Source organism: Triturus cristatus, chromosome 6, assembly GCF_964204655.1.
Source record: "Triturus cristatus chromosome 6, aTriCri1.1, whole genome shotgun sequence".
NCBI classification, from domain to species: domain Eukaryota; kingdom Metazoa; phylum Chordata; class Amphibia; order Caudata; family Salamandridae; genus Triturus; species Triturus cristatus.
This window is the reverse complement of record NC_140589.1, coordinates 1066987907-1067002880: the sequence shown is the minus strand read 5'-3', so window position 1 is coordinate 1067002880 and position 14974 is coordinate 1066987907. Positions and strand designations below refer to the sequence as shown.

The 14974-nt window shown below is 52.2% G+C and overlaps 1 protein-coding gene across 16 annotated transcripts in view; it reads left to right on the top strand.

The window, feature by feature from the left end:
* The window catches only part of AFDN (afadin, adherens junction formation factor), a 1598291-nt gene that overhangs the window by 1272957 nt on the left and 310360 nt on the right, over positions 1-14974 (top strand). For 8 of the 16 annotated variants that reach the window (XM_085611910.1, XM_085611908.1, XM_085611904.1 and 5 more), the window contains one exon: positions 5357-5392. The exons of the other annotated variants lie outside the window; for them this stretch is intronic. In XM_085611910.1, coding sequence (XP_085468036.1) covers positions 5357-5392 — 36 coding nt within the window. The remainder of the gene's footprint in view (positions 1-5356; positions 5393-14974) is intronic. 16 annotated transcript variants of the gene reach the window in all.

Here is a 14974-nt window from a genome sequence, read left to right as displayed (position 1 = left end):
CTCCTCACTTCCCCCTAGCCACCGGCCGCAGAACCAACCTGGAGGACAACGTGCCGGTCAGACCACATCCACCCCGGCAGCATCCGCCTCAAAGCCCTCCTAGTCCGAGCTTTCAGGCCCATTCCACGCCAGTGGGCGGCAGAGTTCGCAATCACCTGCTCCACTGGCGATCCATCACGTCGGACAGGTGGGTGCTGCAAATCGTCCGAAGGGGCTACTCCCTCCCCTTCGAGACGACCCCCTCCAGCCATGCCACCGCAGTGCCACCGTATGTCGCATCCGACGCCGCTAGAGACACATATTGTCTATCGACCGGCTCCGATCATTCCTCCTGTTTACCAGGAATCGGATGACGGGGGCGAATGGGAGGGGTCTGACGACCCTATGGCCCTTCAGGGGCACCTTTCTCAGGACTGGGCAGATGAACTGGGGGAGGCCAGTGGATTGGATACCTCACCGGACACTGGATTCCTCTCTCCTCCGACTGTGGCTTCGGAGGAGGGTGCAGCTTTTTCTGTGGTGCTGCGCAAGGCGGCCGAAGCCCTTGGGCTTGAGCTGCCTGCCGTGGCTGTGAGGACTAACATCCTCACTGAGGTGCTTCAGTCTGCCGCATGCTCCACTGAGCCTCTGCTGCAATTCAATGAGGCCCTCACTGACGTTCTGCAGGGCACCTGGTCCAAGCCCTCCACAGTCCCTCCTGTGGATAGGAACGTTGCCAGGCACCACCGCCCTGCTCCGGGCGACCCCAGTTTTCTGTCCCAACACCCCACCCCGAGAGTCTGGTTATCCAGGCCTCTACCTCCCAATCCTCCTTCCCGTCCGCTCCTCCGGGCCGGGATTCCAAGAGACTGGAACAGTTTGGTAAGAAGCTGTTCTCTTCGCTCAGTTTGGGCCTGCGGTCTTTGAACACCGCCTGTCTCTTGGACCGTTATTCCCACTCTCTGTGGGATGCGGTGGAGGACGTGCTGCCACTGTGCCTGGATGAGGCCCGGGCGCGGCTTTCCTTGGCCCTGGCCGATGGGAGAGATGCAGCGCGCCATGCAATCCGATGTGGGCTTGACACTATGGACTCGCTGGGTAGGGCGATTTCTACCACAGTGGATCTTCGACGTCACGCCTGGCTGCGGGCCACATCTTTTTCAGGGGATGTCCAGAGCACCCTCATGGACATGCCTTTTGATGGCGCTCGCCTTTTTGGTGAGAAAGCGGACAGTGCGCTGGCTCGCTTCAAGGACTCCCGGGCTACGGCCACGTCCTTGGGCCTCTCGGCCCCGCGGCCACAAACTTCCGCTTTTCGCTCCTTTCGTGGCCAAGGAAGGGGCACCTCCTCACGTCCGCCTAGCCACCGGCCGCAGAACCAGCCTGCACGAGGTCGCGGACGTGGTTTCCGCCGAGGCGGTACTGGAGGACGACGTGGTCAGTCCACATCCACCCCGGCAGCATCCGCCTCAAAGCCTTCCTAGTCCGAGCTTTCAGGCCCATTCCACGCCAGTGGGCGGCAGAGTTCGCCATCACCTGCTCCACTGGCGGTCGGTCCATCACGTCGGACAGGTGGGTGCTGCAAATCGTCCGAAGGGGCTACTCCCTCCCCTTCGAGACGACCCCTCCAGCCATGCCACCGCAGCACCACCGTATCTCGGGGGATCATTTGAATCTTCTCCACGAGGAAGTTTCGGCCCTCTTGGCCAAGGGGGCCGTCGAGCGCGTTCCGAGCCCAGAAGTAGGTCGTGGTTGTTATTCCCACTACTTTCTGGTTCCCAAGAAGGGCAAAGGGGGCCTACGCCCTATTTTGGACCTCCGGAACGTCAATGCCTTCCTCCGGAAGGAACGGTTCAAAATGTTAACTTTGGCTCAGGTTCTAGCTGCTCTCGACCCTGGAGACTGGATGGTAGCGTTGGACTTGCAGGACGCATATTTCCACATCCCCGTCCTGCCGACCCACCGGCATTACCTGCGGTTCACGGTGGGTCAGGAGCACTTTCAGTTCACCGTGCTCCCCTTCGGCCTTACCAGTGCCCCTCTGGTGTTCATGAAAGTGATGGCGGTGGTCGCAGCTCATCTGCGCAGATCAGGGGTTCCAGTCTTCCCCTATCTCGACGACTGGTTGTTGAAGGCGGGCTCGCCCCAGGCAGTCGTCTCCCACCTCCAGACTACGGCGGATCTCCTGCATTTGCTGGGGTTTTCCATCAACGTGCCGAAGTCACACCTGAGCCCCTCTCAGAAGCTCCTTTTCATCGGAGCGGTTCTCGATTCGGCGCAGTTCCGGGTTCATCCACCGGAACAGCGGGTCCGGGATATACAGGCCCTGATTCCCATCTTTCGGCCTCTATCCTGGGTTTCGGTCAGGCTAGTGTTGCGGCTTCTGGGGCTGATGGCCTCCTGCATCCTACTAGTGCATCACGCCAGGCGGCACATGCGGGCTCTGCAGTGGGACCTGAAGTTTCAGTGGGCCCAGCATCACGGCAACTTGTCCGACCATGTCTTGATCTCGGAGGGCACTGCACAGCAGTTGCAGTGGTGGCTCACGGACCGCGATTGGGTCACAGGCAAGAGCCTCTCCCTACCCCTACCGGAGCATGTCGTAGTGACGGATGCGTCCCTCCTGGGATGGGGTTGCCATATGGGAGAGGCAGAGATCAGAGGCCTCTGGTCTCCGGCGGAGTCTCGCCTCCACATCAACTTGTTGGAGCTGAGAGCGATCCGACTTGCACTGAAAGCCTTCCTTCCCTCTGTCCGGGGAAGTGTCGTGCAGGTGTTCACGGACAACACCACCGCCATGTGGTATTGCAACAAACAGGGCGGGGTGGGGTCGTGGACCCTTTGTCAGGAGGCTCTGCGCCTCTGGACATGGCTGGAACACCAGGGCATCACCCTGGTGGTTCAACATCTGGCGGGCTCTCTGAACGCCAGAGCAGACGAACTCAGCCGCCGGTGCATGATGGATCACGAATGGCGTCTGAACTCCGAGGTGGCGCAAGGTCTCTTTCAGCAGTGGGGAGAGCCTTGGTTAGATCTATTCGCCACCGACGAGAACGTGCAATGTCAGCAGTTCTGCGTGTTGGAATTTCCAAGGCGGCACTCGCTCGGCGACGCTTTTCGTCACGAGTGGAGTTGCGGTCTGTTGTACGCCTTTCCGCCTATACCACTTCTGCCCAGAGTGCTGAAGAAGATCAGGCGCGACCGGGCCCAAGTCATCTTGGTGGCTCCGGATTGGGCACAAAGGTACTGGTATCCCGAGCTACTCAGTATGTTGACCGATCCTCTGATACGTCTGCCCCTTCGGGAGGATCTTCTGTCGCAGCAGCAGGGGACGGTCCTCCACCCGAACCTGTCCAGCCTCCACCTCCATGCGTGGAGATTGAGCGGCAGCAGTTGATGCCATTTGACTTGCCTCCTGAAGTCTGTGATATCATTCTGGCAGCCAGGCGTCCCTCCACAAAGACGGTATACGCCTGCCGGTGGAACAAATTTGTGGCATGGTGCACAGCAAAGGCTGTGGATCCCCTTTCCGCCCCTCTTTCTGAGGTTCTCCTCTTTCTTCTTTTTTTGGCCCGGCAGGGCTCTGCCCTTGGCACCTTAAAAGGTTATCTTGCTGCCCTCTCTGCCTTCTTACGGCTTCCTGATCAGCCCTCTCTTTTCAAGTCCCCTGTAGTGTCACGCTTTCTTAAAGGCATTACTCACACATTCCCTCCTGTCCCTTTCGTAATTCCTCAGTGGGACTTGAATCTTGTCTTAACATTCCTGATGTGCGCTCCCTTTGAGCCTCTTCACAATTGCCCTCTTCGTCTTCTAACTCTTAAGACTGCTTTCCTGGTAGCCATCACCTCGGCTAGACGGGTGAGTGAGCTCCAGGCTCTATCGTCCAAGCCTCCTTTTCTATCTGTTCATCCAGACAAGGTTGTCCTTCGGCCTCGTCCTTCCTTTCTACCGAAAGGGGTGACCCCCTTTCATCTTGGGCTATCTGTCACCTTACCCACCTTCTTTCCGCCTCCGCCTCCGCATCCTTCCAAAGAGGAAGAGCGGCTCCACCGTCTGGACCCAAAACGTGCGCTCTCCTTTTATTTGGACCACACAAAACCGTTCCGAGTGGACGACCAGCTTTTCGTTGGCTACATGGGTGCAAAGAAGGGAAAAGCTCTGCACAAACTAAGCATCTCCCGGTGGGTCGTTTTGTGTATAAAAATCTGTTATTCCTTGGCGAAAAAGGACCCTCCTGTTGGGCTGCGTGCCCATTCTACTCGGGCCACGGCGGCTACTACTGCTTTGGGACGGGGAGTCCCTTTGCAGGACATCTGTCAGGCGGCGACGTGGGCTTCGCTGCACACGTTTGCCAGGCACTATTGCCTAGACAGCCAAGTCCGGAGGGATGGCTTCTTTGGCCGTTCTGTCGTCCAGGTCTTTCTGGTGTGATCTTGGTTCGCAGACCCACCACCGGGGTTGGTATTGCTTGGGTATCTATTCTAAGGTGAGGAATCTAACTAACGTGTTTCTTTCAGATGAACAAGTTACTTACCTTCGGTAACGATGTATCTGTAAGAAACATTAGTTAGTTGATTCCTCACCGACCCACCCATCCTCCCCGTTCTGCGAACTGACATCTAGGGTTAAAGCTATCCCTTTCAGGGCCCTAGACTTTTTTGGCACCAGTGTCGGTCTCTTGCATGGCTCTGCGTTCCTGGCGCGGAAAGCTATGTACAAGAACTGACGTCAGCGCGCGAGGGCGGCATCTAAGTACTCCGACGACGTCATTCCGGCGCACGACGCCGACGACGGACGCGGAGCCGCAGACGACGCCTAGCAACGCGCAAGGGGTATTGCTGACGAAAAATCTTCCGGATCCAGTCTGACGCCTGGGGATATTCTAAGGTGAGGAATCTAACTAACTAATGTTTCTTACAGATACATCGTTACCGAAGGTAAGTAACTTGTTCTTTTGGCTGTAAGGTAGCATACTTTCAGCTCTGTTGCATTCTTGGTAGTCTAAAGATGTGATCTGTATCAAGAAACATACTTAATCCGAAAAGTTTTATTGTTTTCAGTCAACATAGTATGTCTGCCCATTGACATCTGGTCGTTTAATTGGAAGAGATGACATAACACTGAAATTATTGAATGTAACCTGACTGCTAGTCTGCATAGAGGCTTATTTCGCCTCTGTAGCAGTATTGTAACTCGTTTTAATGATCATGCAGATAGAATTGGTTTCTTGTTGGTTTTTTTTTTCTTTCATTTTGATTTCATTCTTTGAAATTGGCTGTAGTCTTGAAAGAAGGAGATGCTTTTTTGCCTTTAACAAGTCTTAAGTAGTTTTTTCACTCTGCATATTTCTTTTTCCCCTCCTTTTTGCCACCCGCAGCAGACCGCTATGCCTGCAATATCTGTTCTAGATTTGGTATGTTTCTCCTTTTCTTCCTTTCAGTGTATGTCTATTCCTCCTCCTTAATTTGTTTTGTTGTGATGTAGATGCAGTATTGGCTGTCCTTTCTCTCCATGCTTTGAGTTTATTCCTTCTGTGCCATACACAACACTTACACGCATGCTTTGCCTGGGTATTACGTGATCAGAATAACGGTTCCGCCATCTCCTTTTGGGGAAGGTAGATCTTTTGTTTTTTGTTTTTATCTACAGTGTGTTGACTGTGGTCGCTTTGGTGGCACATATACAATGTGTTGACTTTTCTGAATGTTAATGATCTCAGGATTTACTGAAGTTCAGTGCTGCTACTGATTAATGTTTTGTATCAAGGCTTATTTTAATTTCAGATTGTGTCCTACATTTCCTTGATTTCTCACGGTCTCAAACATATTTTTATATTATTTAGTTTTGTTAAACTGTGAACTGTTATATAATACTATGACACATGTCATATCAAAGCTTATATAGGGACATTGCTTGCTTTTTTCACTTGCCAAACATCACTGACTTTGTGACTGCAGAGTATGGGTATACTTCTTATTTACAAATTATAGTTTTTATCAAGGGAGACGCAGTTTGTCTTGTTTCATTTATTTTTAATCGGATTCATAATATCTTGTGTGGTGGTGTTTGATTTATATGTTAACTGCCTAATCTTTCTTCTTTATGGTCAGTCAAACTACTTTATTCATTTAAGACAATCATAAAAACAAATTAGCCATTTCACTTCACAAAGATAAAACAAATTTAAAAAATGCATATCTGGAAGAGACACGTTAGTGATAGATTCCTTACCTTAGAATATCCCCAGGCGTCAGACTGGATCCGGAAAGTTTTCGTCAGCAGTACCCCTGCGCGTCGGAAGGTGGCGTTGGGCGGCTCGGCGTCCGTCACTGGCGTCGTAAGCACTGAGATGACATCATGGAGACTACTTAGGCGCCACCCATGTGTGCTGATGTCCGTTCTTTCTTTTTCCGCACCAGCAAGCGCAGATCTGGTTAGAGCACGTACCCAAGTCACTTTTTAACTAAACTTTTGAGATTTTTTGTCTTCCATTTTTGAGTCTTTGACTCCTGGTGCCACGTAGGGATGCCATGTATTTTAATCCTGCGGGGCCTGTCGCCGTACGATGTCGGCGGCCGACCCACATGGTGTCTGTCTCTACTGTCTGGAGCGCGACCATGACTCCCGGTCATGTTCCGACTGCCTGACCATGGCTCCGAAGCCCTTGCGGGGGCGGTCCCGTAAGCTACTGGAGTCCTGGCAGTCGTCTCTGTGCCGTTCAAGGTCCAGGGGTCGCTCGAGAAATCGCTCGCGGAGCGATAGTCATTGCTCCCTGGGGTCGACGTCTTCCCACTCTGATTCGGGTAAGAGACATCATAAGAAGAAGTCAAAGAACCGTTTCTGCTCTCCGACGTCCTCTCGTCTGTCTCCGGATGCGGACGCCGGGGGTACCACCCCCGTGACTCCTTTGGAGCCTGTGAGTCCCGCAACCTACCCACCTTATCCGGGTCCGTCGGCAACTCCTACCCAGGTGCAAGATTTTCTTGCAGCCATCGACCGCCTCTTCAGGCCTCGGGCTCCCACCGGCGCGACTTCGGTCCCCGTGGTCCCAGTTGAGGGCCCTCCCCTTCCGCCGGCTCCGCTGCCGGCACCGGAGCCGCAGGGACCTCCACCGGAGGCTTCGACCCTGGGGCCGCAGGGACTTTCGCTGGCAGCTCCGGCCCCGGCGCCTTCCGCGGCACCGATCCCGGCGCCGCAGTGTGTTACGTTCCACCTCTGCCCTTGCCCGGGTTCCTGAACAATTTTGCTCCTGGTTGGAACCCTAATTGAGACACTGAGCCGGACCATTTGTGTTGCCCCTTCCCCCCCACCCCCACCACCACCACCACCACTGCAGCCTGTTCCACGGGCAGTGGAAGAAGGTGACGATTGAGAGGGGTATGAGGACCCTCTCGCACGGCAGTGCGGGTCAGAACAGAAATGGACGGAAGAGCTAGAGGATGCCGGTGGCCTTGACCTCTCCTCTGACCCGGTTTTCTTTCTCCTACTGCTGTGGCTATGGAGGAGGACGCCACATACACTATGGTGCTCCTTAGAGCAGCTGCGGCCCTTGACCTGCCTACAGTGACCTTCAAGACTAACCTCCTCGCTGTACTTCAGCCGCCGCCACGCTCTTCGGAGCCCCTGCCATTACCTGACGTCTTGATGGGAACCTGGTCTAGACCGGCCACAGGGGTTCCCGTGGATAAGTATGTGGCCCGGCGCCATCGCAAGGCCCCGGTGACTCTGCTTTTCTGTCCTCCCACCATACCCTGGAGAACCTGGTCCTCCAGGCCTCCACTTGGCCAAGTCGAATTCCCTTCCGCTAAACCGGATAGGAATCCAAAAAGCTGGAACAGTTCGGCAAGAAACTGTTTTCATCTGCCAGCTTAGGGCTGCAGTTGGTGAGTACCGCATGCCTCTTGGGCCGCTGTTCCCATGCTGTGTGGGTCACGGAGGGGAAAGATGCAGCACAGTTCGGCATTAGGTGGGGACTTGCCACCACAGACTCACTGGGTAGGGCGATTTCTACAACAGGGGCCCTCCGTCGTCGTCAGGCCTGGTTGCGGTTCACTGGTTTTTCAGGGGATGTACAAAGTTCCCGTATGGACATGCCCTTTGATGGTACTCGCCAGTTTGGCGATAAGGCGGATAGTGCGCTGGAGCGTTTTAAGGACTCCCGGGCATGTCGCCCAAAGGGGCTACTTCCTCCCCTTCGAGACTGCCCCACCAGCCATGCCACCTCAGTTCCACCGCATTTCGGGGAACCTTTTTGCGCTTTTCCAGCAAGGAGTTGCGGCCACCCTGGCCAAGGGGGCCATCAAGTGTTTTCCTGGGCCAGAAGTGGGGCGTGGTGGTTGTTCCCACTACATTCTGGTCCCCATGAAGGAAACAGGGGGCCTGCGTTCCATCTTGGACCACAGGAACATCACTTGCTTCCTCCGGATGGAGCAGTTCAAGATGTTGAATCTGGCTCAGGTCTTGGCTGCCCTCGACCCTGGAGACTGGATGGTAATGTTGCACTTGCAGGACGCATATTTTCATATCCCCGTCCTGCCGGCCCACCGCCGTTACCTGCGGTTCACGGTAGGCCTTCAGCACTTTCAGTTTGCCGTGCTCCCCTTCGGCCTTACCAGTGCCCCTCGGGTGTTCACGAAAGGTATGGCGGTGATCGCAGCTCATCTGCGCAGCTCAGGGGTTCCAGTCTTCCCCTATCTCAACGACTGGTTGTTGAAGGCGGGTTCGCCTCAGGCAGTCATCTCCCACCTCCAGGCAACGGCCGACCTCCTGCATTTGCTGGGGTTCGCCATCATCCTGCTGAAGTCGCACCTGAGCTCCTCTCAGACGCTCCCCTTCATCGGAGCGGTTCTGGATTCGATGCAGTTTCAGGTTTATCCTCCCACACAGTGACTTTGGGATATTCAGGCTATGATTCCAATCTTTCTACCTCTATCCCGGGTTTGTCAGGATGACCCTCCGGCTCCTGGGCCTAATGGCCTCCTGTATCCTGCTTGTGCACCATGCCAGGTGGCATATGCGGGCTCTGCAGTGGGACCTAAAGTTCCAGTGGACACAGCATCGGGGTAACCTGGCCGATCACGTCTAGATCTCGGAGGGTGCTGCACAACAATTTCAATGGTGGCTCACGCATCGCGATTGGGTCAATGGCCCTTCCCTCTGTCTGGGGAAGTGTAGTGCAGGTGTTCACGGACAGCAGCACCGCCATGTGGTATTGCAACAAACTGGGCGGGGTGGGGTCATGGACCCTATATCCGGAGGCTCTCCGCCTCTGGACATGGCTGGAACATCAAGGCATTCCATTGGTGGTTCACCACCTGGCAGGTTCTCTGAACGCCAGAGCAGATAAACTCAGCTGCCGGTGCATGATGGTTCACGAGTGGCATCTTCACTCTGAGGTGGCGCACGGTCTCTTTCTGCAGTCAGGGGAGCCTTGGTTAGATTTCTTCACCACAGAAGAGAACGCGCAATGTCATCAATTCTGCGCATTGGAATTTCCGAGGCGGCATTCGCTCGGCGACGCTTTTCATCACGAGTGGAGCTGCGGTCTGTTGTATGCCTTTCCGCCTATACCACTTCTGCCCAAAGTGCTGAAGAAGATTCGGCGTGACCAGGCCCAAGTCATCCTTATGGCTCCGGATTGGGCACGAAGATACTGGTATCCCATGTGACTCAGCATGGTGATCGCTCCCCCGATTTGACTGCCTCTTCGGGAGGATTTTCTGTCGCAGCAACAGGGGACGGTCCTCCTTCCATACCTGTCCAGCCTCCACCTCCATGCATGGAGGTTGAGCGGCGACAGTTGACAGCTTTCGACCTTCCTTCCGAAGTCTGTGACATTATTCTGGCAGCCGCACTTCCTTCCACTGAGACGGTATATGCCTGCAGGTGGGGAAACATTGTGGCATGGTGCACAGCAAAGGCTGTGGATCCCCTTGCTGCCCCTCTTTCCAAGGTCCTTCTATTACTTTTCTCTTTGGCCCAGCAGGGCTCTGCTCTGGGCACTATCAAAGGTGATCTCTCGGCCATTTCCACCTTTCTACGGCTTCCAAATCAGCCAATTGTTAATCGCTTCCTGAAAGGCATTACACACACGTTTCCTCCCGTGCCCTTCCTAATGCCTCAATGGGACTTAAATCTTGTCTTGACTTATCTGAAGTGTGCTCCCTTTGAGCCACTTCATGACTGTCCTTTGTGTCTTCTCACTATGAAGACGGCTTTTCTGGTAGCGATCACCTCTGCAAGAAGAGTGAGTGAGCTCCAGGCTCTTTCTTCTAAACCTCCTTTTCTCTCCATTCATCCAGACAGAGTGGTTTTAAGGACTCGTCCTTGTTTCTTGCCAAGGTTGTCACGCCCTTCCACATCGGGCAGACCATCACTTTGCCCACCTTCTTTCCCCCTCCGATCCTTCAAAAGAAGAAGAGAGGCTCTATCGTCTGGACCCAAAACGTGCGCTCTCGTTCTATCTGAAGCGCACACAACGGTTCTGGGTGGTTAACCAACTTTTGGTTGGCTTCGTGGGCGCCCAATAAGGTTGGGCCGTGCACAAACGGACCATCTCTTGGTGGGTCGTTCTCTGCATCAAAGCCTGTTACTCGTTGGCTAGAAGGAGCCTCCTGTGGGGCTACGTGCCCATTCTACCAGGGCAACGGCAGCCATTACTGCTTTGGGACGCGGCGTTGCCTTTCAGGACATCTGTCAGGCAGCTACGTGGGCCTCGCTGCACACTTTTACCGAGCACTGCTGCCTAGACAGCCGAGTCTGTAGAGACAGCTTCTTTGGCCGTTCGGTTCTCCGGGACTTTCTGGTGTGATTTTGGTTCGCAGACCCACCTCTGGGGTAGGTATTGCTGGGGTATCTATTCTAAGGTAAGGAATCTATCACTAACGTGTCTCTTTCAGATGCACAAGTTACTACTTGTGTAACGATATATCTGTAAGAGACATTAGTTAGTGATAGATTCCTTACTGCCCCACCCATCCTCCCCGTTCTGGGAACTGATTTCTAGGGTTAAGGTCATCCCTTTCAGGGCCCTAGTTTCATGGCACCAGTGGTCCGTTTCTTGCATGGCTCTGTGTTCCTGGCGCGGAAAGTCGTGTACAGAACCGACGTCAGCGCGCATGGGTGGCGCCTAAGTAGTCTCCGTGACATCATCTTGGCGCTTACGACGCCAGCGACTGATGCGGAGCCGCACAACGCCACCTTCCGACGCATAGGGGTACTGCTGACGAAAACTTTCCGGATCCAGTCTGACGCCTGGGGATATTCCAAGGTAAGGAATCTATCACTAACTAATGTCTCTTACAGATATATCGTTACACAAGTAGTAACTTGTGCTTTACATTGCAATCACCAGGATAAAAAGTATTTAAGAGAGATATTTAAAAATCCAAAGTTTTGCTCCATTGAACAATGCTTTTTAAAAAGGAAAAAGCAAAGCAAATTGTTGGATCCACAAGAGACTGAAAAGGGTAAAAAATGAGCCGGCCTACATTGTCTAAAATTCTTAGCTTTCAAGAGTGGGAGGAAATACTTTTAGTAAACTTGATATAAAATTTGCTAAAGAAAATAATATATATTATGTCTGGTTATAGACATCATCACATTGACAAACAAGGCGACTGTCCCTTCCAGAAACGGAAAGCATAGCAAAGTACAGATGGAGCCTGTTCTAAAACTCATCGAAAAAAACCTCTCCCATTGGCTAGCGGTATATAGCAAATAGATTTTAATACCAACCGTAGTCTGTATGGAAATATATTATTTATTTACCACTTTATTAGGTTCCCTAAGGTCTTGTTCAGAATGCTTAGATTCCATTAAATCACGCTTCACTCAGATCGCGTCAGATTTAGTTAAATTGTCAGGGTTATTAAAAAGAAATGGCCTACCAAAAACGTGAAAAAGCATTTTTGACATAGGCAAGTCAGGAAATGCTCATCTTATCCCCTGCTCACATTTAAGCAGCCTGTAATCACTTGTTGATCTAAAATTGTCTGAAGATTACACCATATTATCTGATAGAGACATCTAACTGCAGATTCCTTACCTTCGAACTTCTAGACATCAGACCGGAAGAGTTTTAGATAGGCGTACCCCTGCCCGCAGATAGATGGTGTCAGTCGACTCCACGCAATGTCGTAGGCATCGGGTTAGTCGTCATGACGTCTGCATTGTATATATACGCGCCAGCCTGGTGCGCTAGCATCAGTGCTTTTCTTTCTCCGCCAGCCAGCGCAGATCAGTCAAAGACAACTACCGCCGTTACTTTTTGCTATAGTTTTTTTTAACTTTTTGACGACCCTTTAGATGTTTGGGATGTAAAGCAGGAAGACCTTGGGGCTCAAACCGGACCCCTACCTGGTTTGTCTTTGGTACCTTCAGTGCGACCACGACACAAAGTTGTGCTCCGACTGCCAGTGGCCAGGCATCTTGCGCAACGGAGATCACCCACTCGATCTTGCTCCCAGTTCTGTTGCAAAGAAGGTCCGAGTGCCGCTCTAGGGGGTGGAAGTCTTCATCCCACTCGAAGTCCTCGAGGTAAGATGAGAAGCACCACAAAAACACAAGAAGTTGAAGCGTGCTTGGACTTTACTCCATCCGTCCCAGGACAAGATGTAGTAGTCTCAATGTTCGAGGACCTCGGTGAAGTGGATGCCCGGGACCGACTGAACATCCACTGATGCAGAGACCGGTGCCGACAGAGCCGTTGAGCTTAATGCCATGCCCGTTTTCTTATTCTGAAGGGTAGGGTTGGCTGATGATTGGGGAGCGGTAGCAGGATCCCTTAGAAGTCCCACCTTCCGATGAGGAAACAAACTGGTATTAGGACCTGGGTGATGCCAGCGGCCTGGACGTCTCTATAGAGCCTGTCATGCTGTCTCCTCCTAACCTGGCTACGGAGGAGGGGGCTTCTTTTGCAATGGGGCTGCGAAGGTTTTGGACCTACAGCTTCCTACGGTGACAGTCAAGACTAATGTCTTGACGGAGGTGCTGCAGCCAGGTGTCTGCACTTTGGAACCTTTGCAGCCTTTCAACGAGGCCTTGACTGAGGTTCTACTGGGCGCCTTGTCCAAGCCCAGCAAAGGGGCTCCTGTGATTTGAACTATGTCCCACCACACCCGCCCTGCACAGGCAACCCAGCTTTCCTCTCCATCCATCCCACCCCACAGAGCTTGATGGTCCAAGCCTCTACTTCCCGTGAAGAGGATTTCCTTGTGGAGCAATTGACACATTCACAAAGGTCTACTAATACGTTACCAATGCTCAAGGGCTTACTAAAACACACTGACGAAGTATTCAAAGACCCAGTTATAGAATACTAACACCTAGAGTGGATAAAAAATATAAACCCGCTCCTACAGACCCGGCATATATAAAAGGTCAGCTGCCTCTAGACTCTCTTGTAACGAACGCCTGCAAGAGAGCTAATTCCCAAACTACAGGCGATGCCCCTGCTCCTGTTAAGGAATCAAAACTTATTGATGCCTCAGGCAAAAGAGTGGCTTCCCAGGCAGCTAACCATTGGCGTATTGCCAATGAGTTAGTGAGTTAGTCATAATGAGCCCTATCATAGCACGCTATGATAGGGCTCACTATGACGAGTTGGAAAAACTCATGCAACATTTGATGGATGAGTACAAAACTAAGGCTAACGACCTCATCCAGGAAGGGAAGCTCATCTCCCAACACTTCCATAATATGGGCTCTAGATGCGGCAGACACAGCACCTTGTGCCATCAACACTAGCGTACTGTTAAGCAGGCACGCTTGGCTTTGAATCTCTGGATTCAAGCAGGCGGTACAATCCTCCATACTGAATCAGCTCTTTGATAAAGAGCATCTGTTTGGGCCATCAGTTGATACTTCATTAAGGATAATGAAGAAAGACACCAAAACTGCATTGGGGGCCTTGTAATTGCCTTCTAACCGGAATTCCTTTAGTCGCTCCTTTTATAGGGGTGGCTCAAAAACAGTGTCAAACCAAAGGAAACCGTGTCACCAGAAAAACCCTCCTCTACGATTAGGGGTAACAACCAATCTTACTCCTTCAGAGGCTATTTTAGAGGGAACTACAGAGGAAATAATAACAAGGGAAGAGGCAAAGGTAACTCCACCCGCACTTCCCCTGCCAATAAGCAGCGACTTCCCTCTGCTACCCCCCGATCATTCCACCCCTGTCGGGGGAAGTCTCTCACAGTTCCTACTTGTCTGGAATTCCATCACCTCATACAAGTGGGTAAGACAAATTATTCAATATGGTTACTGCCTTGAACTTACCGGCACTTCCCCAAATATCATGCCAAAACAACGTGTAATGTCACCAGAACATCTCACACTCCTGAAGCTAGAAGTTCTCTCTCTGTTACAAAAACATGCAATAGAACCAGTCCCGTTCCATCAACAGTGGACAGGAGTGTTCTCCCTGTACATTTTAATTCTAAAAAAGGATGGCTCTATAAGGCCTATACTAGACCTCAGACAGGTAAATCTTTACTTTTAATCAGACCACTTCCACATGGTCACCCTCCAACAGGTGCTCCCATTGCTTCAACAAGGCAACTTTCAATCCACTCTGGATTTAAAGGACGCCTACTTCCATATTCCCATCCACCCAGCTCACAGAAAATATCTCGGGTTCGTGGTGGATGGACACGATTATCAATTCAAAGTTCTCACCTTCGGGGTAACTACGGCACCCAGGGTATCCACCAAGTGCTTTGCAGTGGTCGCAGCTCATGTAAGAAGACAACACATTCACGTCTTCCCTTAGCTGGATGACTGCCTAATAAAAGCCAAATCACAGCACAGCTGCATACTCCACATTCACAAAACAGTACAGCTGCTTCACGACTTGAGATTCACTGTAAACCTCACCAAGTCTCACCTCCAGCCATCCAACACGCATGCGGATCTAGGAGCTACAATAGATACTTGCAAAGCTCTAGCATACCCCAACCCAGTCAGGATACGCAACATGCAAAATCTGATATCACAA